We start from the raw sequence: 26,878 nt of genomic DNA, 5'->3' as shown, positions 1-26,878 counted from the left end.
GCATGCCGCACTGACCACAAGAATCGCTTTTCATTTCAGCCTTCTGATTTCAGTGAAAACTTTACATTTTGTTTGAGAAGGGAACATAAATACCAGGACATCTTCTCTTGGAGGAGTTTTACCTCCATTGCTGGCATGAAAATGATCCACAATGAACATGTGTGAGAATTTACTTAGTGGCCACTTTCTCAGGTACGCCTGTTCAGCTGCTCATTACGTAACACAAATATCTAATCAGCCTAACATGGCAGCAAGTCACTGTGTTTTGCCATGAATGATCCGCTGAAGTTCAAGAAAGGAATAAGTAGTTCAGAAACTGCTGATCTACTGAGATTCTCCCACACAGCCATCTCTGGTGCTTACAGAGAAAGCTCCAAAAAACAAAAATATCCAGTGAGCGGCATCTCTCTGAGCAAAAAGGCCTTGTTGATGTCAGAGGGCAATGGCCATAAAGCTTGAAGATGCTGGGAAGGTAACAGTAAGTCAAAACAACACCTGTGCAGAAGAGCATCTCTGAATGAACACGCCCAACCTGGAAGTAGATGGGCTACAGCAGCAGAAGACCACACCAGGTGCCACTCCTGTCAGCTAAGAGCAGGACACTGAGGCTATCACAGCGGGAATTTGCATTAATGAGCATCTGAACAGGTGCATCGTTGTTTTCTTGTAGACTTTCACTTGTTAACAATGAGTGAGAGCAAAGCGTTGATACATTAAGAAAAACTTTATTGATGTTTCTCATAAACAACTCAACCATTACATTTCAACATACTGCAGTTTACAAAAATTGAAAGATTTTTTTTAAAACGAAGAGCACAAGAAAAGTGTTGTTAAAGTATCACACATCATGCACACAATAATAGCAGTGTATATCACAATTATCTGATGTAATTGCTCACTCATTAATCTTTCGCTAAGGCACCTAGGGCAGCACTTAAGAGGTTACATCTCTTGATATCAAGGCAAGGCACAGGTGGTGCTTTTCCAACAAGACTGACTTCAGGATCTCAAATGTGGCTCTTATCTGTGTTAACATTTAACTCTGGTGAGCAAGTTGTAACCCTCAGTTTTTTGGGGTGTAATCTGCTGCACGTCCTTTTTATGTTCTCAGCATCACGCAATCCCACAACTCACCACAACAAGCAAAAGATTAAAAAAAAACCCAAAACAGTACACACACAAAAAAAACAAAATGATGGATATTCTTATCAAAAGTCAATAATACATGAAAGACATTAATGAAAATCAATAAATCAGCACAACATGACAGTTTGTGCCCTACTTAAGAGTAAATACTCAGTGAAATCACAGACGCACACACACTCAGATTCTCACTTTATCACTCCCATGCTTCAGCCTTTCCGCTTTCCTGCCCCTCAACTGAACCCGTCACTCCTCCTGACTTCTGCAAGCAGGTGAATCAGGAGGTGCTTCATTTTTCCACCTGTATTGCTCCTTAACCTGACCTCCATTTGGAGGAATGTGAAGAATGTTTATGTAAAAAAAAACAACAACTTCCCCCTACATATTTTTGTTATCATACCTGACAGGTGAAGCATGACCAGAGCTGTTCTTAAAGGATGTTAGGTAATGGTGCTGAGTGCCAAATTCACAAATCTCTAAAATTTGACAACTGAAATTGTCATGACGACGCTGCTTCCTTTGCAGCAATATTTGCTGTTTTTTTCAGCGTAGGAGGCAGTGGTCAACAGGAGGAGCTGACAGGCCCTTTTCAATCTCTTTTCTATACGTCACATGAAAGCAAAGAACATTTACTGATACAGTAAAAAAGGAAATCATTGTCATAAAGTTCTACATTTAACAGGATTCTGTCAAAGTGCACAATCGGGGCTCTCAAGAGAACATATTATGCAAACAAGAATACAAAGATACATTTAAATATAGGTTAAACAAAGAAAACAAAGTTAACTGTATATTCACAGCAATCTATCAACACCAATTGTATTAAAAGGTGACTTTTACTGACCAAGAGCCACACCATCCAAAATCCTCATCATTCAAGACTCTTAAACCCGCCAACTGTGTGAGGGCCAGCACTGCTGCACCCGCCACCTTAGCTGACCATTCAACACACATACGCGCATACACACCTGGAGGTATCTATGGTTACCCCGAGTTACATCTTTACATGTAAGTGTACAGGTGAGATGTGGCAGCATTGCACGACAACTCTGTGATAAACCTGCGTGGCTCCCAAAGCATCCAGACCAAGCAGTAAAAGTCACACAATAACCTTACACACACACAGACATGTGCACGCACATACACACACACGCACACACACATACACACCAGACATGCACACCATTTATTCAGAGCAGTCTATGAGTTTGATCCACAAAAGGCTTCTCACATCTACAAAACCACCCCACAAGCCCAGTACACCGATGGACTAACGTCGACATAACTATTATCATACAATAAACATCCAATTATAAAAAAATAGGCACGGGCAAATATAACTTACCAAAAAAAGGCAATAATGAGTGAAATAATAATAATTAAAAAGGAGCAAAAAATACAGCTTAGAAGGCAATAGCATGGCTGACTGTAAAAAGTGAGGTGATGACACAGCTGGAGCGCAGGAAGAGAAACACACATATGGGAAGTGGAACTTAATGGTGAGTGGTGATGAGATGGGAAAAAAAGGAAACACAAGGGAAGAGCCAACAGTGGCTAGAGTCCAATGTTTTCACAGCTTCTGCTCTTTACCTCTTCTCTTAACTCGGCTCTGGGTTGAGGAGTGAAAGAGCTTCGTATTTATGACAGATGATACTGTGGGAGAGCAGCTGGCTGACTGCTTACCACATTTCTATCAGGTCATTTTCAGTATTGGAGAAGTGGTAAAAAAAACAACAACAGAGCACAGTTCGTTATTATGTTCTTTGCCAGAGCTTGGCATAACTTTACTGTATGAGACAAACTGCATGAGTGCAGGGGGGCGAGGTGAGTAATCTGACCTGATCACTCAGATCAGTATTTTTGGATATATTTTTGTTTCTCCAGAGACAACTGTTGGCTCTCGGCGGATATTTTCAGTGTTGTTTTTTTGCTCATCAGAACTCTCATTAATCATCAGCGACCTAAATCTTGAGGTTATACTTTGCACAGGAATGAAAGCAGAGTGCTGGGAAGTTACATTTTTTATATTGATGGTCTGTAGGTATGATAAATGAGTGCTAGCAAAAACTCAATAATGTAATTGGGAGCACCACCCTTTGTTTTCACTTAATGACTTTTTTGAGCACACCTCAAAATCAAATATTTTAACACGTGTCAATCTATTCATAGAACGCTATGTGAAAAGGTGAGTAAGTGAGCTTGTAGTTTAATCTCATCTCAAGGTCAAGAATGAATCTCGAAGCTCATATTTCAATTGAAACTCTTCGGTAAATGAAAAAGCAACCATGCTTTTGTTTCGCTTTGTTTTCAGAGATCTACAGTGTAATTTAAGACTGATTTTCACCAAAGCACATCTCTCATGCTGATCTGGTTCCACTTTATCTCTGGTTGCAGAGAAGCCATTAGTGTTATCAGCTTCTAAGGATTTCCACAGAAAGGCTATTAAGACAACAAAAGATTCACAGCACCGCAACGAGTCTTGCTACATGATGCTGTGAGGAAATAAATTAGCTCACTGATGCTGTGGTTAGAACTATTAAATGTGCCTCTTATTAAAAAAACAAAAAAAACGGGGTGTGGTTAGTTTTTGTCTTTGTACGTGTATGAGTACTTGGAGAGTTCTTTAATGTTTGCTCTCATGTTGAGAGAGTGTCTGTGTGTGCGATCCTGTTCCTGGTCATGACTTGAAGTATTTGTCATTGTAACGATGGATGGTTACGCAGCCGTGGTAGGAGATGGCTCGAGGCATAGAGGATGCTCCCGTCATGATGCCTGTTGCTGGGTCGTAACACAGGACGGTGTCTGTGGCTTCGCCATTTTCCCCCCTGCCGCCGAGGATGTAGATCTTTCCGTTACACACTGACATGCCACAGCTCTCCTACAGTTAAAGAAAGACAGAAATTAAAGGGTACATCGTCAAAGTATAGAACTCTTCATATTCTTATGGCTAAAGTCAGTTTGTGGATTCGGGCACTCAGCGTCTGTGTTTGATAGTAACCTGTTTGTTGAAGGTCTGAGCCACATGCATCCAGTAGTCCTCTCCAGGGTCGTAGCAGTAAATGGACTTCGTGAGACCGCCGCACACATAGATCATATTGTTGAGAGATACTGCTGAGATACACCGCTTGGCAATGGGGATGCTGGCACGTAGCAACCAGGAGTCTGTCTCTGGATCATAGCACTGAACCTGTAACATACGTTTGAACATAGTGGTGTTTTACAAAGATGAAAGAAACTTTATCTTTCTTTATCTTAGAAAAATCTATACCATGCAGTGGAAAAACAGCTGTCAAAAGCAGTAACAACTAAAATATGTAAAGCCCATTCGGTGGTTACTGACTCTTCTGTGGGCTGACATTAAGTGCATCTCTGTGTGGTTTTGCATACAATCCAAACATTCTCTCACCCACTTATCTTTAAAATAGCCTCCCCCCAAAAGTTTGGTCTCTAAGGACTTCCATTGAGCACAGAGTCTCGCTGAGACAGATTAGGACCTTTGGGACCAATCTAAATGACCCTATTAGCAGACCCAAGAGATGAGCAGATCAAAAATCTGGAGTCAGCATGGGCTCTTAGTCTTATCAGGCTGCCCCTCTGCACATGAATGTGTTTTTTCTACTCTGCATAGACATAAACAAATATGCCAGCTATTTCACGGACGTAAAAAAACTGCTTCGTTGGAACTTTGGATTCCTAAGAAAGCCAGTGTCTTCCTGTTTACTACCAACAATGTGGCCTGTCATTCAAAACATACTGAAACTATTCCAAGGTACTTGTTAAGTCCAAATTCTGAGGCGATCTGTTTTACATGGTAGCGTGACAGATGACAAATGACCTAATCCTTAAGTAAGTTATCGCTATTGTTACCTAGCATTCATTTCACAGAAAGTTTATCATGGTAAAATGGTCCGTCATCACGTGCCACTGTATTTTTCTCCTACTGTAACATTTCTGAATATGTCAGCATGTTAAGCTGTTATAGCTTTACTCCTATGAGTAAATGCTATGAAATAAAACCTGAAATACAGTACAATTAATGTATTCCATGGAGAACAAAGCCTGGATACAATTAACAAAGTGAAACAAGGTAAATCAGGACCAACCTGAATAAACAGGATGTACCTGTTACTACTATGCAAAACCATCATTACGAAAGCTAAAATACTTGGTAAGAAATGACTGTTATTTAAGCCTTCCCTTTAACTCAATTCAGGAAAAAGGGGAAATCTGATCTTTATACAAATCATGCAGCGACCGAGAACTATGAGGCCTTTACATATTATGTTTTATGTTGTGTGACGTAAAGGAGCTTGAAAAAAAGCAAAACAAAGCAGAATTTTAAACTTCCATTGCACACCTGTAATTATGAAAACAAGTTATCTGAGAGCAGCTTAGTCTGTTTGTTTTGTTGGTTTTTGCCCTTTATCACCGTCCCTCTTACCCGCTCTTTTTCTTTCCCTCTGTCTTTCTCCCTTTTCTTTTCCCCAGTCAAGTCTGTCCCATGTTCAGCAAATGAAAATAAAATAAACAATAAAAGCAAAGGTGAATCAAATAGACCAATACAGCAAGGCTGGGATGGTCCATTTGGTAAAGTAAATCCGTTGGGCATCTTTCTTTGCCTTTAGACAACAATTCTGATGGCAAAAGAACCAAACGGGACAGGCAAAAAAAGAAAAAGAAAAAAAAAGAGCACTATGTGCTTGAGTGTGTGGGTGCTGAAAAACCATTTATCACCTTGTCTGAACAGGTTTCATCGTCAGGCCCTCCTCCGATAACAAAGAGCTTTCCAGCACAGCTGGCCACAGCTGGAGAGCTGACCGCTTCTTTCATGGGAGCCACTTCTGTCCAGCGGTTAGAGAAGGAGTCATAACACTCCACACTGCTCAGGCGGCTCTGTCCATCATAACCACCCACAACATAAACCTGCGGACAGACACACAAATGTATGAGGGTCAGATGAGGGGCCAAAATTAAAAGTAAGAGAAATTTCAAGCATAGAGAAACAAAATTATTCACAGCAAAAAGATGTTTGCATTCAAATTCACTACTTTATGAACATGAACAACAGCCTCTATGTCAGCTTTAGAAAACCAGTTCATCAGGAGCAGAGTGTTGCTGACGTACTTCTTCTGAATAGGCACAATGATCAGTTCCTTACTGCAAAGCCCAGTTCATCTGTTAACCTTTAAACATAAATCTTCATAACTACGAACGTCTGAACTTGAGAGCATACTTGTTACAGCCTGAATTTCCACACTCTCATTCTGCCTGATGAAGCAAATCTGGCAATCACTATGCATAAACTATATTCCAAACTACAGCAACAGAATTGGGGATACTGTGTTGACATGAGACAGACCCTACAAATGCTACAGCAACTTTGTGAAAGACACAGATGTATTTTTCAGTTATGCTAATAACATCCTCTGTAAAGGGCTCACGTGTCAAGAAAACAGTGAGGAGCATTGCTGGTTACAAGTGCGGTGTTATGCAAGAGAAAACCTTCAGGCTGTTCCTGCCTCTCTGCAAAATAGGAAACATAAATAAGTACAGACAAGAAAAAGAGGAAAACAGGAGAGACAGGAACAAAGAAAGATGGAGGAAAAGAAGAGGAACAAAAAGACGGAAGCTGATGGGACACATGGTTATTAGCATTAAACGCCTAGCTAATGCTGAATAGCACTATTGTTTTTCCAACTGAAAAACTGACAATCCCTATTCTTGTTTATAAGTCGTGCGGTTACAGAGTAGTATTGTCTCTGCATTCGTGTATTTTCAGTGACAGAATCACATAACTGAGCTGCCACATTGTAACTCACTGAATAAGACCGTGGGCATGCACGCCAACTGCAATTTGTTTATTTTTAATAATTAATGTTGATACAGCTGATAAACTGTAAATGTGGGTTGTTTTTTCCTAAAAGTGAGAGACGCGAGAGAAGCAAAGAGCGATAAAGAAGAAAACAGGCTACTGAGAGATAAATATAATCAAGTGCAAGGAGTTGTTTACAAAGGATTTTGTTAAACTACTGGTTTTGTTGAGCTGTTTTTTTCCTCCTTTCTATTTGTATTAACAACAATTTCAATCCAGTCACATGTAAAGCTAGATACACACCTTTAAGGCGCCCACAGTAATAGCAACAACAAATGTAAAGCATCTTGTTCTTCCTTATGTAATTCTGGTGGGCTGGCGCTTTAAAGAGCCATTGAAGATATCCAGACACAAGATTGTTTAAAGAAGGTGGTGGAAAGGAGTGGGGGTGGGGCACTGGATGAAAGTCTGTCAATACTAGGACATAATGGCAGTGCAGACAGCCAATGAATACTGACCTAAAGTATGCAGCTGTCATAAAAATATGCTGAGCTAAACAAAATCCATAAATCTGCAGACACAATTGTAATTCACTGAACATGCATGCTAGTTTTATGACCATATTTAAGTGCTGAGCCACTGGTTAAATGATTAACAGCTTCCTTAACATGTGCTAAGGTAAGATGTAGTTAAAGCAAGAGAAACACAGAACAACTGCAGCAGGGGGACAAAAACACGAGCGTATTAATAGAAAGAGCGAAAGAGTGTGAGTGTGTCTGAGAGAGAGACTGACAGAGAGAGAGTGAAACATATAATAGATGTGAACAGCCGTCACCATGTGCCACCATAACAGGGACAGGAAAACAAGTGGTGACCTATTTTAGATTATATCTATGGAAACTAGACCAGTCCAACAGGACGTATCAGACTGCAGGACACTGAGAAGTGTACACGTGTGTGTCTGTGTGATCTTATACCGCCATCCCCGTGATAATCAGCTATCCTCTAGATGTTTACACTTCAGCAAACCTTACATTCATTTATCAACTTTAAGTGTAGTAGGATTATACCTGGTCCTGCATTATAGACGCTTGTACTTTGTTATTCTAAACTTGCAACTGCCACATCAGTGCTCTTTCACCAAAAGGGGAAATTACAAGCTGAATGAGGAAATGAGAGGGTATAAACTCAGGGGGAGGGGAACTGAATTCTGAGGAAATCAACAAACAGAAAGATACATTGTCAAGGGGCAAAATGTCTCAGAGATAAAAAGCCAGATAAGAACCTGGAATGAGACCAAAACAAAAAAGGCACAAACTGGAAAAACCTTCCAGATCTACATGCTAAACGATTCTGAGGTAAAATGATAATATAAATAGTACTATAAATATACATTCAGGTAATTTGAAAAATGATAAATAGAGGTCTTATCTCTGACAGACGTTTATTTACCTTCAGTTAGGAGGACGGCTACTAAAGCGATCAAAAGGATAAAAACTTTTAAAGCTTTAAGAAGCATTTTTCTATAATTACTTGACAGACCATCGACAAGCAGAGGATAAAAGAGAATACATCACAGAGTAATTCGTGTGTCTATGGTTTTAGATACGCTTACATTTTTTTGTCCAGTTTTGAGTTGCAAAACTTGTACTTTGGTATAAAAGTTGATCTTTTTTCATTCAACAGGTTTTGCATGGGAGTGCCCAGCCAGCTACAGACTCTTACCATTAACCGTGGTTTCCTTTAATGTACCAATATCAGTCATGTTTTCACCACACATGTGTGCATGGTTCACTTTGTAGTTAATTACTGACTCTTAAAGCCACACCATGACCACCAACTAAATACCACACTGTTGTAGAACAGCAGCACGTACACCAAATGCACATATGTGGTTTGCTGTGGCAAGGCAACAAAATATTTTGAGTGTCGTGTAAAATCCAGTGTAGATCAAAGAAACGTCCCAAAAATAAGAAAAGGATGTTTGCACTACAGACCTACCAACGATAAGAAGTCCCTGAGTCACATCCCCTGTGAAAGAGTAAATACAGCGCTATTTCAAAGCTTTCCAAGAATACTTGTAGTCGTGTCCATTAACTTGATGTTTGTAATAGTGAGTAATCATTTGTCACTAAAGTGCATATGAGTGATGTATTGGCCTGAACATGAACTTATGTGCATGCATGAACCAAAACAACTGTCCTTCTTTAGACGACATCAACAACAAATGTCTACAGTTCAGAAATTTCGTCCAACTAGAGGTTCAATTCTTTTTCGATTCTCTTAGTGATCAATTCTCTGTGTGGAAAACAGTCCGCCTACACAAGTCTGAATTTGAACACAATGCACAGAGCTAAGGCATGCGTGCGACTCCTGGGTCCACTGCGGTAATTCCTATTTTGGAATGTGCAGCTGTCAGGAGAACATGCCAACGCTGATAAAAGACACTGAATAAATTTGGAGACATACAAGTTTAATGGACTGGTAACGGCTCTAAAGCAGAAGCACTTATCAAGTTCCGTCTGTAATGAAGACAGACTTGACTGTACAGTATATTTGTGTGATGAAGATTATAGTATGGACCCAATGCGTCTTTACAAACTCATTTGGAGCTCTTGAATCTATGTATAGCTGTACTAAAAAGAAAATATCTGTAAAAGATCATTCAAAATATTTTTTGACAGTTGAGTTACTTTCAGCGTGGAAGGTATTAACAGGATTGTATACGAAGATTTGTGAGATGACACCAAACCTTCAGTTAACACAGATATGTGACAGCAGAAAGCAGCCTATCGCCAAAAAAAACAAAAACAGATGACTTAGTGTGTGTGACTTCATCAGGTTTAAAGATAGATATCTAATGCCAAACACCCTTACGACTTCTTAACTATTTCCTTCAAGCCTCGATGGAAAACCATAGCCGCAAAACTAAAATGAGACATATGACTGAACCACGTCATTTTAAAGTAGTCAAAAAGCTCCATGGAACAGATTCCAGAAATTCCTAAATATGTAGGTGTTTGCTCTTTTGTACTTTATCTCAAATATATTAAAAATCCTTTGGAACAAGGAAATAAGAAACGGTAAATACACTGAGCGAGTGACACATTGTTTTTTACAGCGCTCAAATCTTTGCAATCACACGTCATCACATGCACACAAACTTTACTGAACTTCAACTTTCAAAGTACACATGCTGGATTGACACCGATGTAATGGAGCGTTATGCTGTAGCACATTGTGCAGCACTGATTGCTTGACTGTAAGCTACACTTTTCTCTATAAATATTCCTATGTGGCCAGGCTGTGCTAGCTATGAAAAACCTCTCTGAGACAAAGAAATCTTACATTTCAAGACATTTTGATTATGAATGTCTATAACATCTTCAAAATAACATGTGTAAAGTATATGAAATGACTGAATCAGCTACAGACTTTCAGTAGCTGAAGCTACTGTTTGGTCAGCTCTAAACAGTAGCTTGTGGTTCTTTTAAAAACGAAAACAAACTTTTGTCTGTTGAATAGGCTCCTGCGTATCAGGGTTTGTGAGACAAGTTGGCAACAGCTGTTTACAAACCCTCAGGCAACACATGGATGTGTGACAGCAAAAATCAGGCTATAATCAAATGGAACTGCAATAACAATTATTGTAATTTTTTCTTAGAATTATTGACTGAATCAGGTTTAAGGCCAGATGCTTAATGTCAATCATCCCTAAGTATACAATGCCTTTAGGAATTTCTAAAACTATCACTTGACCCGGAATAGTGTGGAATGAGACCTACGTTGAATATGCAAATTCGACAGCAATTGAAAACTTCCGCGGAAAAGATTCCACAGATTCTTGTAGACATGTAAATGTCAGCCCCTATCTAAGACTTGATCTTAGAAACTATGTGAGGAAGTAAGGAAGATAATGATGATGCTACGCATTCTCTTCATTCTTCTCGGATGATCCCATTACTCAAGTTTCTGTAAACACACATCGCATTTTTCCTGTGAAGCATAGTTGCTGGTTAGTTCCTATGTAGCCAAGATTCAATAGCTATGAAATGTTGGAGACAGACAGATACGACATCCTGGAAAAAAACAACAACAACAGCTGTTCTGTCACCTGTTATAGAAAAAGTTACGAAAATGTCATTAAGAGAGCGTTCACAATTTCTACAAGACATTTAAAAAACAAAAGGAAATTGATATGAAAAATTGCAAGTAGCAGACACGTCACACTCTATCATGAACTAACTTGCGGTGCTGCTGTGGTGCTGTCACTGGGTAAAACCTGATGCTGAAACTTAAGTCGAGTCAGACATCAAGAGGCATTATGTCCCTCCTTACCTTGCCCAGTAGCACACCCATCTTGTGCCTCCAGCGACCTTTGTTAAGAGAAGCCACTCTGATCCACAGGTTGAGCTGGGAGTTATACATCCACACATCCCTGCTGTTTATACGACCACCTAAAAAAACAACAAAATGAAAACAGCTCTCATGAATACAGTTAAGACAGCTCTGAGTTCAGCTTTGAGTGCTCTACATTTTATAACTCTATTCACTATTAGTCTAACAATGTGGTTGATCCTATATAAAAACTTTAAAACGCTACTCTTGATGAGCAGCACACTTTGGGTGTTAAGTAATAACTTATCGCCTAACTAGGTCAGTGTTGTAAGTCTTATCTGACTCTGACACACACGCACACATACCCATGCAATTATGTTCCAGAGATTTTTTGTTTGTATTTACCTTCAAAGCAAACACGCATGAAAGGATCTTTGTCTGCTAACAATCTACTACTACTGCAGCGTATCCTCTATCTGTCATCTGTGACATTGTGGAGAAGAAGGCGTCATTTGACCATGTAATGACATGACCCAGCCACATTTCAAGCAAGCCCAAACTTGTGCCCCTTCTTGCCTCCCCGCTGCCAAACATAGACAGCAGGAAAAAAGAAAGAATCTCCCCTAAATATTTAATAAACTACCAAAATATATATATATATATATATATATATATATATATATATATATATATGTGTCAACAGTAAAGTTGGAAGAGAAAAAGGTAATGTTATCAATTCTGGAAAAAAAGCAGGTCTAGGAAACAGGTTGCTGGCTTTTATCCAACAACCTGTTATGTATCGCGTGTCAGCAGTGCTCAGAAGGTTGTTTACTTTGTACAGCACACAGATCAGTGGTTGTGTGGAGCAACGATAAAGTGGAACAAAGGTGGAAAGGGGTCCTCTGCAGGTCTGTCTGTAATTAATGTTCAATCATTTAAGAAGAAGCCAAAGAAGCTAGTTGCAGCATGTATCAGCTCAATCAGTCTGCAGGAAGAAAAAAATCCAGACAGTGTGCTGCTCCTGAAGACCTGCTGTTGAAAGATTTGCAATGATGGAGACTTTATCCCTTCAAAGACAGACATGTACATTTGAAAAGCTAGTCATAAAAGCAGTGTTTCTTTGGAATAGGGTCTTTCCTCTTTAAAAATGCCGGTAGGTAATGTCTTCCCGGTGCAGATGGGGAGGGCCACTGCTAATCACTGTTTTTAAAGCACAAGAATCCATGACTTTGGGAGGTCCCAGACATGATTTGTGTGACATTTGCATGTCTTTGAAATACCAATAAGCATTTCTTAGAGTATGTCTTAGAATACCAGTCATGAAAAAGCAACTTGTGACAATGAGATACAATCCATGTATGCCACATGTATGTGGCATGAACATGTGTTGCTGCTCACTAGCTGATAATACAGTAGGAGGTTTATTGGAGTGTTATTGACCTAAGTAGGTCAGTACTGGCCAGAGTTCAAGTCCAAGGACGGAGAAGCCAGGGACACTTTCTATACCCATATCCTATTTAAGACCAGAAATAACTGCAGCTGTGCTACATACTGGAGGCCCTGGAAGGTATTGCGACAGTGCATGAAAAAGGGCAGGCAGAATGGTGGTATGTGCAGGAATGTGACTGAGACAAATAAAAGTTGAGGAGGAGGGATTTAATGTATCAACACACACAAAAGACAGAAAGTATGTCAATAAAGATCGCAACAGGCTATAAAGCAGTGTTGTGCATGTACTTCTGTGGGACAGGCACGGGGGAGGGAGGGCTATGTTGACGTTTTCATGCTGTTTGGAGGCTGAGTGATAGCACACACGTGAGGACTTGGCGCGGGACAGCACTGCACTCTTTGCTAAAGGGGAGAGCTTTCTTTTTTTCTCTCTCTGTGTCTTTCTTTCTATATTTCCCCCTCTTCTCTAGCAATGTTTTTATCCATTACTGCAGTGCAGCTCATATAAAGCATGTTTGAGCATGAGAAGGCCTAGCAGGCACATCAGAGCTCTTGTTAATACCTTTACTCTGACCTCACCAGTTAAAATAAATGAGAAAAACATCTTATTTAATGTAGGATGTATTTTCACCAAAGGAGACTTGCAACACACTTGGCAGCAGTTTGAAAAATGCAGCAGTCTTGCCAAGCGCCCATGAAGGCTATACCTCAGATTAACATTTACTGTAAAGCTTCTTGCAGAAAAAACTATGGAAACAGACTTTTTCATCCTTATATGAAGAAGATTCAGAGAAACCTGGAGAGTTAGTGTCAATTTGGTGACCTTGGGAAGTGGTCAGTAGGAAGAGAAAGAAGGACAGAAACAGCCAGTGAGGGTGTCTCATAGCACTGAGCCTGCAGAGTGCCTCCAGATGTTGCGCTCATATTTTCCTTCAACTCGAATGGGCTGAGGCCTTAAAAATAACACAGGGCAAACAGTCACCGTGGCCTTTCCTGCCTCTCCGCTGAGAGATTAGATGGCAAGTCAAGCACAAACCGACTGTATCTGATGTGTACCCAGCACTAAAATATTACTTACCTGAATTCTAAATGTCCACTAGCAAAAATAATACATTGAAAAGTAATAAAAAAGAGAAAACAACACATTCAACAATTAGTTCCTGAGTAGTTTAAGGTCAAGAAAGCAGTAACTTAAACTTGGATAGATGGTATTTAAAATTTGTCTGTGTTCAGGCTTCGATAAAGCCATGCAAATAAAGTGTAGCATGTGGGCTGGATCTTACCTGACACCAGGATGTCGTTGCGAAGTGCGCAGACGGCGTACTCTGACTTGGTGAACTCGGGCAGTTTTGCCAGTGATTTCCATTCTCCTGTGACTGGATCGTAGCATTCGTTGTAGGGCAGGTTGAAGCCCCCTACCCGCTCACAGCCACCCACCACCACAATCACCTCTGAGTACCCAGTGGACCTTTAAAATAAAGAGCAGAGGGAGGGGGAGAGCCATAGAAATTACAGATTAAGTACAAATGAAAGTGCAGAAATTATAAAAACAAACAAAAAAAGAAGTTTAAATAAAAAGGCCAGCAAGGAGGAATGAACATTGCAGACATGGTGTCTAATTAAAAGGGTATGAATATATATATAAACACACATGTCAACACCTGGAGGGCAGGGACATAAAAGGTTTCAACAGGATTTACCTTCATTTATCTTCAAGGCAAAGTTCAGCTTACAATGAATGCATCAATCTCAGGCACAACAAAAACACACTCGAGGCTAAGCTTAAGCTGAATTTCCATGATCACAAAGCTTTCCTCTTTGGCTGTTCAACACATGCCCTGGACATGACTACATTTCCTATGGGAGAGCTAATTAACTACAGCCTCTTTTCTTGTTCTACCATTCTACCATTCATATGTCAGATATTGGGCTGTACCGTGTTGAGAAGTAGGCGTATTTGCAGTTTCTTTCATGGCTTGTTTACACGTTGTCAGAAAAATGCACAGTTCCAGGGCTGGTTCAAGTACTAAGAGAAAGTCTGGCCCCGGAGCACTTTAGCTTTGTGTCTAAGCTGTGTGGATGTGATCAGTTTCTTTCTGGAGGCTTCCCGGGGGAGGAGAAGTCCAGATGCGTCTAACAACTAACAATACACTTGAAATACACAACGCCTTATAACCGACAACTACAATTGCTCCCTCTTTTTTTTTTAGGCAGGTCTAACAACAAAGGAGACAGTACAGTCTACCATATGGCCTGCTTTTTTAGTCAGCACCTGCTTTTGTCCTTTATCAGAGACTTTAACATGCAGGTGTACAAAAGTAAACACATACGGCATACGGGCTGCTTGGTAAATAGGTACAAAGTTAACAGGTGAGGACAAAGAGAACCCAAACACACTGGTGAGGTGAGTTAGACTGGTGATACGACAACAAGACTCAACATTTCATGATTACCATGTCTTGCATCACATAATTTTTTCTTTCCTTTACATCAAGTCTGTACAGGAACATGCTCGGCCTCCCTCATTATCATTTCCATTTTAAAATAGGACTACAAAACCCAGCTGACTCAGTGACACACTTGTCTTTTCAACACACTAGCACTCCCTGTGTTTTTCACACTGAAACACACACAACAACAACACGGGCAGGAGCACTGAGTTCACGCGCATATCGTAAAATCTAGTTATGCAATGTGGGATAAAAGATTGGCTAACTGCTTAAAAAGATGTGTTTTCTATCACGGTGACATCTTTCATCGTTGTTTGAAACATAATTCAAAAAGGCTGGCAGAAAAGACAGTTCATTTATCACTCATGCAACTGTCACACACACAAGTCACCTTCCTCATACCTGGGAATCAACATTTTAGTTACCTTCGTGGACAAGTTCTGGGTGACATCATTTCATTTCCGAGCACGTGGTAACGCCTGGCCTCGTGGAGAAGGTGGTAGCACTCTGGGGCAGTTTGGATGAGCTGGTCTCCCTCCACGGTCTGAACAAAGTAGCTGGGGTGCAGAAGGGGCAGGCGGACATGGTGGAGGAGAGCCTTCAGAATGGGCTTCCTGGCCTCCACGCTGTGGTACACCCAGCGCATCACTGCCTCAAACACAAACTCTTCCTTACAGACAGAAAGTTCATCACTGTTAATGTACTCTTCCAACTCTTCTTTACGCAGGTCGAGGAACTCCTCGTGCAGAGCCACCTCTGAGAAGTTGGCCAAGGCGTAACTGTGACAGCGGCTGGCCAGCTGCTTCAGAGAATGCGCCTCTGCAAAGCGCTGGATGCCCAGACAGTTGCACGGGTCCAGCTGATCCTCTAGGAACTTAGCGCAGGCATCACGGAGTGTGGTGATCTGGAAAAGGCTGGCGGTTTCAAAGAGAAACTGGACATTTTCAGTGGTGATTTTGGCACGGCCGGTGTAAACGTAGTTGAGAAATGAGTCCATCGCCTCGGCTAGGATGCCGTTAATTTCAACAAGCATCTCACGGCTCTCGCGGTGATCATTGCAGAACATGGCTCTGAAGTAGGAAGAGCAGGCAGATAGCACAGCGCGGTGGCAGGGAAACTCACGGCCCTGCACACTGATGACCACGTCGGTGAAAAGGCGGCAGTCGCGAAACTCATTGAACACCTGCAGAATGCCCTCTGAGTGTGAGGATCCGGAGCAGAAGTCCAGAACATCCTGGTTGGCTATATTTTTAGATTCAACCTCAAACACCTTGGGAGACAAAAAGACGTGTGGTTTGATAAGATGCCACAAAAGATTTGGGAACAAATGTTAGTTATTTGTGTATCTTTTCTTTGACTGCACCTTGCGTTTGACAGCTGGCGAGTCTCTGATCCCAGAGTCCTCCCTGTTCAACCTCCTGCCCAGCATCAATACCATGGCTGCCACCTTCAATATAGGTCTGTTTTATACTTTAAAAGATATCTGAGGATGGAGAGCAAGTAATGTAAAAATATTATTATTATCATGTTATTCTTTAGGAAATCGCAGCAGGGGATACTCGAAAAAGGGTGGTGAATATATAACAAGAAGCCCAATTAGATTACTACAGTATGAACTGAGATCAGTCACCAAACAAACAAAGCCCTCACAGAGTAAAACCACAAAGCATGTGTTTGGAAGTAGGGGAGATCACGCAAGTCCCTCACAAGCACAGTTCTTAAGCCAGTGGGGCAAAAACAAAGTCTTACGTCACACTTTAAGAAAAGAATTTCCAAGGAAGTCAATGTCAGCAGAACGCAAATCAGTATTGCACCTTGTCTGCGAAGCAGTTGTGCCCTGGAGCGCGGAGTGCATGACACGGAAGATGGGAAACAAAGAGACACAGGCGGGAAAGAGGCTGAGCAACGGTTGGAACGGTCTACACGTCAGTCAGGTTTGAAGGCCTGGGGGCAGGGATGCTTTTCTTTGAACAAGTGCAAAGTCAAGGATACTAGTTTCTTTTTTAAAAGTATTTTTGGCAGTAACCTCTTTGAGAAGAAAAGACAAAGCAACCAAGTGAGTCCCAGTAATTATGTTTTGTTACACACTGAAAGGTAGACGGCATCTTTAGGTCAAGGTATAAATAAAGTTCATAAAGTTCTTGAGAATATCTGATCAAGAAAGGATTTATTTTTATTTTAAATCTATTGCCGTGCTGTATTTTTAAAAGCCGGGAGCATGCCTGGCTTTTGCTCCGGTGAGGTAATTTATCTCTGGCTATTTTTAACAACTCAACCCATTCACGTGCGTTAGCTTGTTCCCCACAGGCAGCTGCGGCAGCACCTCGTCATCCAGATTAAAGGACAGGTTTAGCCAGAGGTATCTGACGCAGATATCCTTTGTGATCAATACATAATAAGATGCATAATACGATGCAGATATTAAAAAACAACAACAACAACACCACAGTTTTTACAATATGCACTCATACATCGTTTGTTAGTACTGAAATTAAGCTAAATTTACATAGAAAAATGGCTGCAACAATACTCAGTTTGTTTTTTGATATTTAAAATAGTAACAGATGCTGAATTATGTGTTTATTTTATGTTAATTTAATATTAATAAGGTTCAACTCGGTAAGAAATATATCTACTTGTATATTTAGGTGTGTGGTTAAATAGCTAAACAGGTAGAAAATACTTTATGTGCTTCGATTAGTAAGACAAAAGAAACTTGCCTCGTGCCCACCGTTACCTACTTAATTTTGTTGTTTTTTTTTTATGTTGGGCTGTTATTTTACTCTATATAGCACAACAGACTCAAGCAAAAATAAATCAAGTAATAACAATAGAAATAAGTCTAAAGTTAACAACCACAAATGTTTACTTAGTAAAATGTAGAAATTAATACCTTATGCAGAAAGTTCCAGATGAAGCTTCCTCCTCTCTCTCCAGTGGGTAAACAAATTTGTAGAACAGTAAATCTGTATCCTAAAAAAAGTTTGACTATGTATTTTCGAGTAGTTATGGTCGAATGGTTATAAAAAATAAAGCAGGCTGATATCCAGCCGGGACATGTTGAATCGCGACGATGACAAAAACAAAGACTTTCTAACTAGCTAACTGTAAACACAGACCCTTATATATTTGCCAGGGAAAAAAATAGCCATCCCTCTGCCGCGGAGCATTATGGGTTGTGTAGTTCGGATTATTGTTTGTTATTGGGCGTTGAAGAAGGAGAAAACTACAATTACCAAATGCTTCGAGTCCTCCACGTGGCCTCCCTGTGTTTGCAAACAAACTTTTACCGAGGAAAAAAAGTTGCTGTCAAGACGTGATGGCGATCGAAAAAAACACGGAAAATAACAGCAGTTTTTAAGCGCTGTTTATACGGACATGTAGAGGGCGCGCGAGTGTGTAGGACGCTAACGTCATTAAATAAATGTTTGCTATGTAAAACACACCTATATGAAAGCGGATTTACACAGTTATATAATGCACAGTGATACCCATAAAGGACATGCAGAAAAACCGTATAAACAACATGAACACGTGAAAAAACACGAAAAGCAGCATAACAGACTTTTTTTTTTAGGTGAGGAAGGAGGAGCTTGGCCGGAATTAAGAATGTCACAACTTCCTTTTGCCTGCTGCAAAATATTTCCCAGAGCTTCCAGCCGGTTTCCTTGAAGAACCAAGTGTGCTATCATTGGTGCAAATCCATATGAACCATGTGCCTACTATTTACACAAAAAGCGAGCTACTGTTCCCCTGAAGCACACTTTATCCAAACATATGCAAATACTTTACACAGATTCAAATAAAAACATCAAAAAAGATAAGGTTGTAAAGGCATACAGTGATATCGGTATTCTACACTATAGTGTAGTAGTACTATCATCAGTACCTTTCACACTTACAAGTCTCCCTCCCATGGTCAAAAGACTAGAAATAGGTGTTATTCCCCACAAATAAACAGGAGCATCTACAGGATGAAGCACTTGTTGGATGGTGTCATGTGTTTTTTATGTATAGTAACCTTATTTATATTGATACACACAGTATCCTGCAAATATAATATATATATTATTTAGAGGCTGAAAGCTTTAAAGAGACACTGGATATATTTAGTGGTGATTTTGGCACAGCTGGTGTAAATGTAGTTGAGGAAGGACGAAGTTATTGTACCGTGTTCTACATTAAAATCAGTCCAGCTCTTTTCTCTAGTACAAATATTTTTAATTGAATTGCTGAATTTGTTGTAATTTCTAACACCCTATTGCTCAGCTTTCTCGTGAGAACGAGATTCTTAAATTCAGTGAGATATTTTATCTGGTTGAGTATAAATAAAAGTGACTTTGTCCAAATCTGATTGCCGTTTCTATGTTGTGTCATGCCAATTATGTTTGACAAATTATAAGTCAACCAGTTATTTTCAACACTTTAAATAAGGCAGCAATACAATAGCTTGGGTAACCCCCTCCCCCTCCCCTCAGGGACTTTTTGTGTGAGTTCATCAGGATGAAAAGCAATGTAGTCTTATCAGACCACGTTGAATGGCAATGATTTCTGTGGAAATCAGGTCATTAGAGATTTGTACTTAGCACTGTGTAATCAGTTCCATGTAAATGGGCAAATAAGATTAAGTAGAGTAGAGTGTTCTTTGGGGTAGAGGTGGTCCAGAGGCTTATGTAGAAAGGCAGTGTGAGGTTGTTTAGAGTGCAGGGATCCAGGCCATGAGGAAAGAACACATCTACTATCCTGTTGTGCTTTACAAGACGAAGGGACGAATGTGTCCCTCTGCTGTTAAGTTGCTGAACTGGTTACGGCTGCCTGCTGCCAGGATGCTCGACTCACCACTATCCATCACCCTTCTCGCCATGTCGGATCATTGTAGATATCCAGCTTTAGACAAACAAGGCTTTAAAAAAACTAATACAGTTTAGTGCTTTATTACTTTAGTCATAAAACCGAGGCCCGGGATCGTGTGTTACATAAATATGAAAGCAGGGAAGTTCAGCATCTTCTGACCGAGATCCACAGAGCAGCAACACAGTTCTCAACCCCTGACACAAACAGAGAAAGTAGAAAGAAATCCAAGTGCTTTATACAAATAAAACATTGGCGATATTGCATTATTAATGTAGCTGGAACACAGAGTCTAAGTTCTGGATTCGGTGAAATCTAACTCCTACAGACTAAACTATAAAATAAAATGCAGCGTTTCTCTATGACAGTTTGATTCTTGGCATTTTTACAGATCATGTAGATAAAACTCTGACCCTTTAGAAGTTGTTCAAAAACACAGCAGGTCTTTACGCAGCTGTGGCCTGGCTGAGTCTCCTGTGCTGGTGCAGCAGCAGCAGCATTACTGTGTCTGAGATCTCTCTGTACCTGATCCCATACAGGTAAGGAGCAAATACCCTGGGCAGCAACATAAAAACACACATATTGACTGTGGAGACCCACACGCGAACATCCTGAGGTATGTCTTTCCTGTCTATTAGAACGAGCTCTATGGTAAAAAGGAAGCCGGGGGCAAAGTAGAGCAGGAGCAGAACCCCGTGGGCCAGCAGGGTGACCCTGGCCCTGGAGAAGCGGTTATGCCAGATTCCCTGTGTCCTCGTTATCATGTAGAGGCGAATGTAGCAGTAAGAAATGAGCAGTGAACACATGAGTGCAGCTACGAAGAAGTAGATATAGATCCCAGTCATGTTCCTGGCTTGAATGAATCCAAGGGAGATGAGGACCAGACACACGGGTAGCTTTTCATGGAAGTTCCCACTCGCTACCTGCGTCTTGATCATCACTGTGAAAGGGTATATGGCTGCTAACACCCACACCCCCACCAGTATGCAGTAGGTACGGGAAGGTGGAATAATGTCACGGTAACGGAGAGGCCAGCGAACAGCAGCATAGGTGTCGACCACCATGAGAGTGACCGTGTAAATGGCACAGCAGTAGCTGGTGACAGTGAGAGTTGTGACCAGCTCACAACCCAACCATTGCATCGGTGCTCTCAAGGCGTTACAAATCAACGTGGCCAAGTTGAGGAGGACCAAAAACAGGTCGGCCACCAGGATGTTGGCCAGTAGCAGGTAACGCGTCTCCTGGCGGAGGGCACGGGATAGGAAAATGCTTACCAGGAGAACAGGGCTGGCCAGCAAGGTGGCAAGAGTGATGACTATTGTGGGGATCAAAAACAAATCCAGGTGCCATTTCTCCAGGACCTCCACCCACTCCTGCGTGATGTTTGAAATTGGTATCGGTGATGTCATTGTACCTGTGAGTCACGGAGGAAGTGCAGATGGCGACACAGGGGTGTTTTTATGATCACAGTCCCTACTTTCTCCAGCCAAGTCCTGTGAAAGAAAAACACCACAAATCAATGTCCACAGCGCACTACATTTAATACAGGTGGGATACACCTCCACTCTAATCCACCCAGCGAATTTGAACTGGATGAGCAGGTAAGAAACTGTATAAATCAACTGTAACTACATGCAAATATGGTTCGAGTCTATATTTATGCATTTGCGTAAAAGCTGCAACTTGCAAATTTTCACACAAGCAGCAAAGAGCAAATGTGATCTCTACATGAATAATATCTCTGTGTGTGTTTGATACAGTGATAACCTTGTTGGGCTGCAGGCTGGAAAAACAAAAACAAACAAAAAAAACAGTAATGTCTAACACTTTAATGCTCCAGCTTTTTAAACATGCCATTTTTATTTTACAGTCCAGTCTAATTGTTTTAGTCTACTTAACAATTAAAATGAGCGGCCAGAAGCTTGTTGGCAGAATTCGAATATGAACGAATATTCAACAATGGACCCTGAACATCAACTTCTCTTCATGTACAATCTCACAAATCAGGTGCAACATCATGATTTCACTCAGCAAAAAATAAATAACTAAGCTGAACACCACAACCGTGATAACCACGTTCCCAACCAAAATTTGTATACACTAAACAAAAAGAGCAAAACAAAACCCAGAAATGACTACATAAACATATTTATTGACAAATTATCGATTGAACAAAAGGTGAGTGATCTTACCTGAGGCTCAAAAATGGAAAAAACTGCCTGTGGCGTGCATCCGTTAATGCTCAAATAAATAAAACGGTGCTCTGCAGCACTCATCTCACTGGACGGCTCTTTCTGAATGTACCCTTTGTTGACTCAGAGAGATAGTATAGGGGCTGCAGAGAGCTACAAACACTCAGCTGTCACGTAGTAACGAGGTGGAGCTCCCCACACCGTAGCTTTTATAGCGTTTTCTGCCCAGTAAATCGGATTGGTTTTCAAGAATTTATTTGACTTTATTCGAAAACTCACTTAAAGGGATTGGCAGTCATCTCCTGTTTTCAATAGGACTCACAAGTCAAGCTTCTGAAATTCATTTAATTTATGCCATCAATGAAGGAAAGTCAAAAATATTAGTGACACATTTTTCCTCACCCAAAGTTAGACCTGACCCACAGTCTCACACCAACGTCCTCACGTCTTACATGATGAAACCACTAACATAAACCCCAGCAAAAGGCTCTCACTGTGTTCCCATGGGTGGTTTAGATAATAATCTAGGGAACTTCCCTAAAAAGCAAAAAACAAAGACTGGTTCAACAAGCAGTCACTTCTTTCTCCTTTTCCCATATCCACTTTTTGCCTCTCTATCGTCGTCGTCATCGTCGTCATCGTCGTCATCCTCATCGTCACTATCAGGTTCGGTCCTGCCCTGCTGCAGCTCCCCTTCCTGCCACTCCCTGGCTGCCAGTCTTTTAAATACGTCGTACTCCTCCGCTGATGTCTGGGCGACGTGCGCAAGGAAGGTGTCCTGATCAACATTAAGGACGCTGTCCAGATTGGGGTTGATGATCGTCGTCTGTCCTTTCTTGTCCGGGGTTTCATAGAGGCCCCGTCGCTCCAAGAAAGTGTGTCGACAGCGGATCTCATCCAGACTGTAACGAAACAGTCGGCACTTCACCATCTCCGCCTGTTTGACACCCATTCTGAAGTAGACGTACTGTGGAGAGAGGAGGTAAAATGTGCCGGTCAACACAGTTAGTACACAGTTTGACAACAGCTTTAAGTGGACAACATATAAAAGTGTGGACACAGGAGATACTCCTATTCCGAAACTCTGAGCTGATCTTAAGGACGGTATGCTTTCATGTGGGAAAGTGCAATGCGGATGCACACTGTCCCACTCTGCACTGTACAAAGAGACCTGCAGAAGTGCTCACAGGATTATAAAATGCAGATCTGAAAAAAAAAATAAATATATATACAAATAACATTCAGTCTATTATTACTGGAATGGAGCTACTGAGCCCACTGTGCTCATCATCTTTGATAACTTATTCAAAACATCTAGGAATTAGGGCTGAACGATATATCGCATTTGCGATAATATCGCGACATGATCAAGTGCAATTTTCTAACCGCAAAGGCTGCGATTATACTGCGATTATAAGGCTGTCCAAATTACTACCATATCCCAGAATTCATAGCGCGGCCCAGCCAAACTCCAGTTTCCAGCAATGGCGGCCGCTACTAAGTTTTAAAATTACTCATACTAATCTTTCTGGGTCACAAAATAAACTTTTAACATATTTTCAGGCGAGAAAGTAGTTGTGTAAACATCAAATATCTGCTCGGTTTATCAAGATATCGCATATTTGCAAAAGTGCTTCGACGTTTTCAGAGGCGTCTGCTACCCACCAGCTCGACAGCTAGCCGGGAGCTCGAGGGTTACTGATGCGGCCGAGAACGGCACAACTCCCGGCACATCATTTTCAGATCACCGCGGAGTTTCGCTGCTCGGGTTAAACGTAATATATAAGTCACTTAGACAACCTAAAAATGTTATTGTTGGGCTTTTTTCAGTGTTTTGTTTGTTCGTGAGTAAATCGGTTTGGCTGAGATTAAAGTTATTAGATTAGATAAAAAAAAACTTTATTAATCCCCCGGGTGGGTTCCTCCTTGGTTTTCACACAGCTGACTAAACGTCAAACAGAAAACTTATTAAACAGAAGTATGAGACAGTCGAGAATTTACACCAGTGTCTGGTTATATTTTAGATAGCAAGAAGCAGACGGCCGAGTTTATTAAACTCCACCGAGACAGCGGTGACGCTAATCAGAAGGCTAGACCGTCCAATTTCACGCCTTTAAACTTTAAAGGCATGTTTGTGTGTGTGTTTATACAATTGCTATTATGTTTGCACTTTATGTGTAATGTTACTGACTGCAGAGATCAGTAAGATGTGTGTATTTTTTATTTATTAGTTTTATTTATTTAATATTATTTTTTAATTGAATGACTGTCTAGTAGTTCACAGATGTCGAAAAACTGAGTGTGGTAAAGCCACTGATTTTTTTTTATGTATATTTCTGCAATCTGCACATTGTACTGACTTTCATTTTAATGTTTACACCAGGGTTCCTTGTCAGCACTTTATGCTCAGATGTTTGTAAGCTAAAAATAAACTATTGTGTATGTTCAAATATACTGTTGTGATTGAAGAAGTTAAATAAAAATGTCAGTCATCAATTCATGCATCACCTCATGTCATCATAACAGAGGTCTGTCTTCCAGGAAAGAACAGTTTAAAATTAATGTAATATAGTATTGGCCATACTATATGATGTATTGCTTGTCTTTGTTTAATAATACAGAAGACAAAGACCTTAAAAAATAATCGCATATCGCATCGCAATCGCAATATTGGGGCAAAAAAATCGCAATTAGATTATTTTCCATAATCGTTCAGCCCTACTAGGAATTCACATTTGCATCTTTTATGTAATAATATGGTAACCGTTGTTTGTTACACATTTGAATACACAGAACCCAAGTATAAGGTCTGTTTGGACAGGTCTGTTTGACAATCCAAACCAAAACCTAACAAAAAGCAGCAAACGCAATTCACTTGCTCACCTGAAACTTGTACTCCAGCTGATCCAAGTTCTCCAGCACCACTGCTGGACAATCTCTGATGATGTCTGTGACCTGCTGGGAAGTAAACAGGCACTTCTCTTTGAGAAACATCACCACATTTTTTACTCTTTTCGAAGGCACAGTCAGGATCCTGGGGTAATGGGCCACCACCCTCTGAAGACTGCCTACGGAGAAATAGAGTAAAATGCGGGTTTCATATATTTTCAGTAATTTTATGCCTGATCTAATGTAGAAATAAACTGCGCAAAGGCAACACCTTACCTTCAACTAAGCCTATTTTCCGCAGGTTGCGTATGCGCTGCTGCAGCTGTGCCTCTTTGATGGTGTAAAGTTCAGGACATTTCTCCAGGCACTTCTTCACACTCGACGGGTTGAGACCCAAGACAAACAGAGCTGTGAGGGTTGGTAGGATGTGTTTGGCAGAATCTCCTTTTCTGACATTGGCCAGAGACTCGTATATCTGCTCTGCCTGACTCTCTGTGAAGCCCATATCAATGAAAGAGCGCAGGGACAGCTCAGTGACCGGGATCCCACTCGGAGGATTCAAGTCTTGACTGTGCTGCGTTGCCTGGTTGGTGAAGGAACAATACCATCTGGACTGGGGGTAGTATCTCCCAAACTGACGCGGACACAGTGTAGATATGGTGGCATTTCTCACAGCCAACCGTAGTACCTGTGGAAAAATACACGCCTTTAAAACCCTCACAGACAGCAGCGGCAGAGGGGGCAGAAAATATGCTAACAAACTCCACCGTTATCATTAGCTCAAGTTAGCAGACGTGAAGGTTATAAATGTCAGTCTTTTCTTTTCTTTCCTTTTTTTTTTACTGATGGGTCCATTCAGTTAAAAGTGTTGCACCTCTAATTATTTCTACTTCGAGGAAAAAGATACTAAATCGTAATAGTTTGTATTTATACTTCACCTGATTCACAGCAACACGGGTCCCCATGCTTCTCCGTTATCGAAATATTTCCGTCTTCCAACTTAAAGAGTACAAAGGTTCCGCTACGTGTGTATGTATATCAAAGACTGTAGAAAACAGTTTTTTCTACAGTCTTTGGTATATATTCGGCTAGTCAAATATGATGGTGTGATCATGATTTAGAAATCTTATAAGACAGACATTTTCTTAATTAAATTGCCTGTGTCGTGCCAAAAAGTGATTCTCGATGGGGTTTTTTAAGCGTCTAATATCTTTGTTTCTATCTGTTTATAGACCACAGTCATTAGGGTTTATATATAAAATAAAGAAATTACTTGTTTTATCCTTATGGCTCTGCGTGACTGTACTAATAAATTCAGTGCTTTTTGGAAACATGTTTTTAAACTCAATGACACCTTCAAACGTCACTTTACCAGGATCTAATTGCAGCTTGTGCATTGTGCCTCAAAGTTGCTTGACACAATTCGTGATTGACATATTTGACAGATTGTATTTCAACAATCATAGAGTCAACAGTCTAAATAGAGACTTTCGGGCACTTTTTGGCAGTGCTTTCCTGCCCTGAGTAACGATATAGTGCTCAATTCATGTTATCAACGTCATGAGTTAATCATTTTTAATTCCAAAACATGTTTTCAGATGAGAATCAGCATGGTGAATGCAATCAGGATACATAAAAAAAGTAAAGTCTGGGCTTTTTAAATGGTTCAGTGTTATTATAAGGACTTTTCAGGAAGTCCTATCTTCACTTCACAGTGAAAATAAATCTTCAACTTTATTGGGATAGCTGACAGT

The 26,878-nt window shown here is 40.7% G+C and overlaps 3 protein-coding genes across 3 annotated transcripts; all 3 read right to left on the bottom strand.

Annotated features, from left to right (window-relative positions):
- Positions 1-768: 768 nt before the first annotated feature.
- On the bottom strand, positions 769-18,292 carry klhl24a (kelch-like family member 24a). Its single transcript, XM_085377298.1, has 8 exons — positions 18,086-18,292; positions 16,556-16,675; positions 15,618-16,462; positions 14,026-14,210; positions 11,294-11,412; positions 5,878-6,066; positions 4,142-4,330; positions 769-4,021 (listed from the first exon to the last, which is right to left on the bottom strand). Exons 2-8 carry the CDS (start codon positions 16,628-16,630, stop codon positions 3,821-3,823), a joined length of 1,803 nt encoding a protein of 600 aa, XP_085233424.1. The 5' UTR covers positions 16,631-16,675; positions 18,086-18,292; the 3' UTR covers positions 769-3,820.
- Positions 18,293-20,489: 2,197 nt separating this feature from the next.
- Positions 20,490-21,452, bottom strand: LOC146613511 (putative G protein-coupled receptor 148). Its single transcript, XM_085379019.1, has one exon. It carries the CDS (start codon positions 21,450-21,452, stop codon positions 20,490-20,492), a length of 963 nt encoding a protein of 320 aa, XP_085235145.1.
- Positions 21,453-22,174: 722 nt separating this feature from the next.
- mterf4 (mitochondrial transcription termination factor 4) lies at positions 22,175-26,096 on the bottom strand. The gene is made up of 4 exons (XM_085378144.1): positions 26,063-26,096; positions 25,401-25,812; positions 25,119-25,303; positions 22,175-23,202 (listed from the first exon to the last, which is right to left on the bottom strand). The coding sequence occupies exons 1-4, from the start codon at positions 26,087-26,089 to the stop codon at positions 22,810-22,812; spliced, it is 1,017 nt and encodes a 338-aa protein (XP_085234270.1). The 5' UTR covers positions 26,090-26,096; the 3' UTR covers positions 22,175-22,809.
- Positions 26,097-26,878: the final 782 nt, after the last annotated feature.

Source organism: Diplotaxodon limnothrissa, linkage group LG18 (genome assembly GCF_057381915.1).
Source record: "Diplotaxodon limnothrissa isolate DT_005_m linkage group LG18, D_limnothrissa_male_GT1.1, whole genome shotgun sequence".
In the NCBI taxonomy this organism is placed as follows: Eukaryota; Metazoa; Chordata; class Actinopteri; order Cichliformes; family Cichlidae; genus Diplotaxodon; species Diplotaxodon limnothrissa.
Note: the sequence above shows the minus strand (reverse complement) of the source record. Positions and strands in the feature narration are given on the sequence as shown.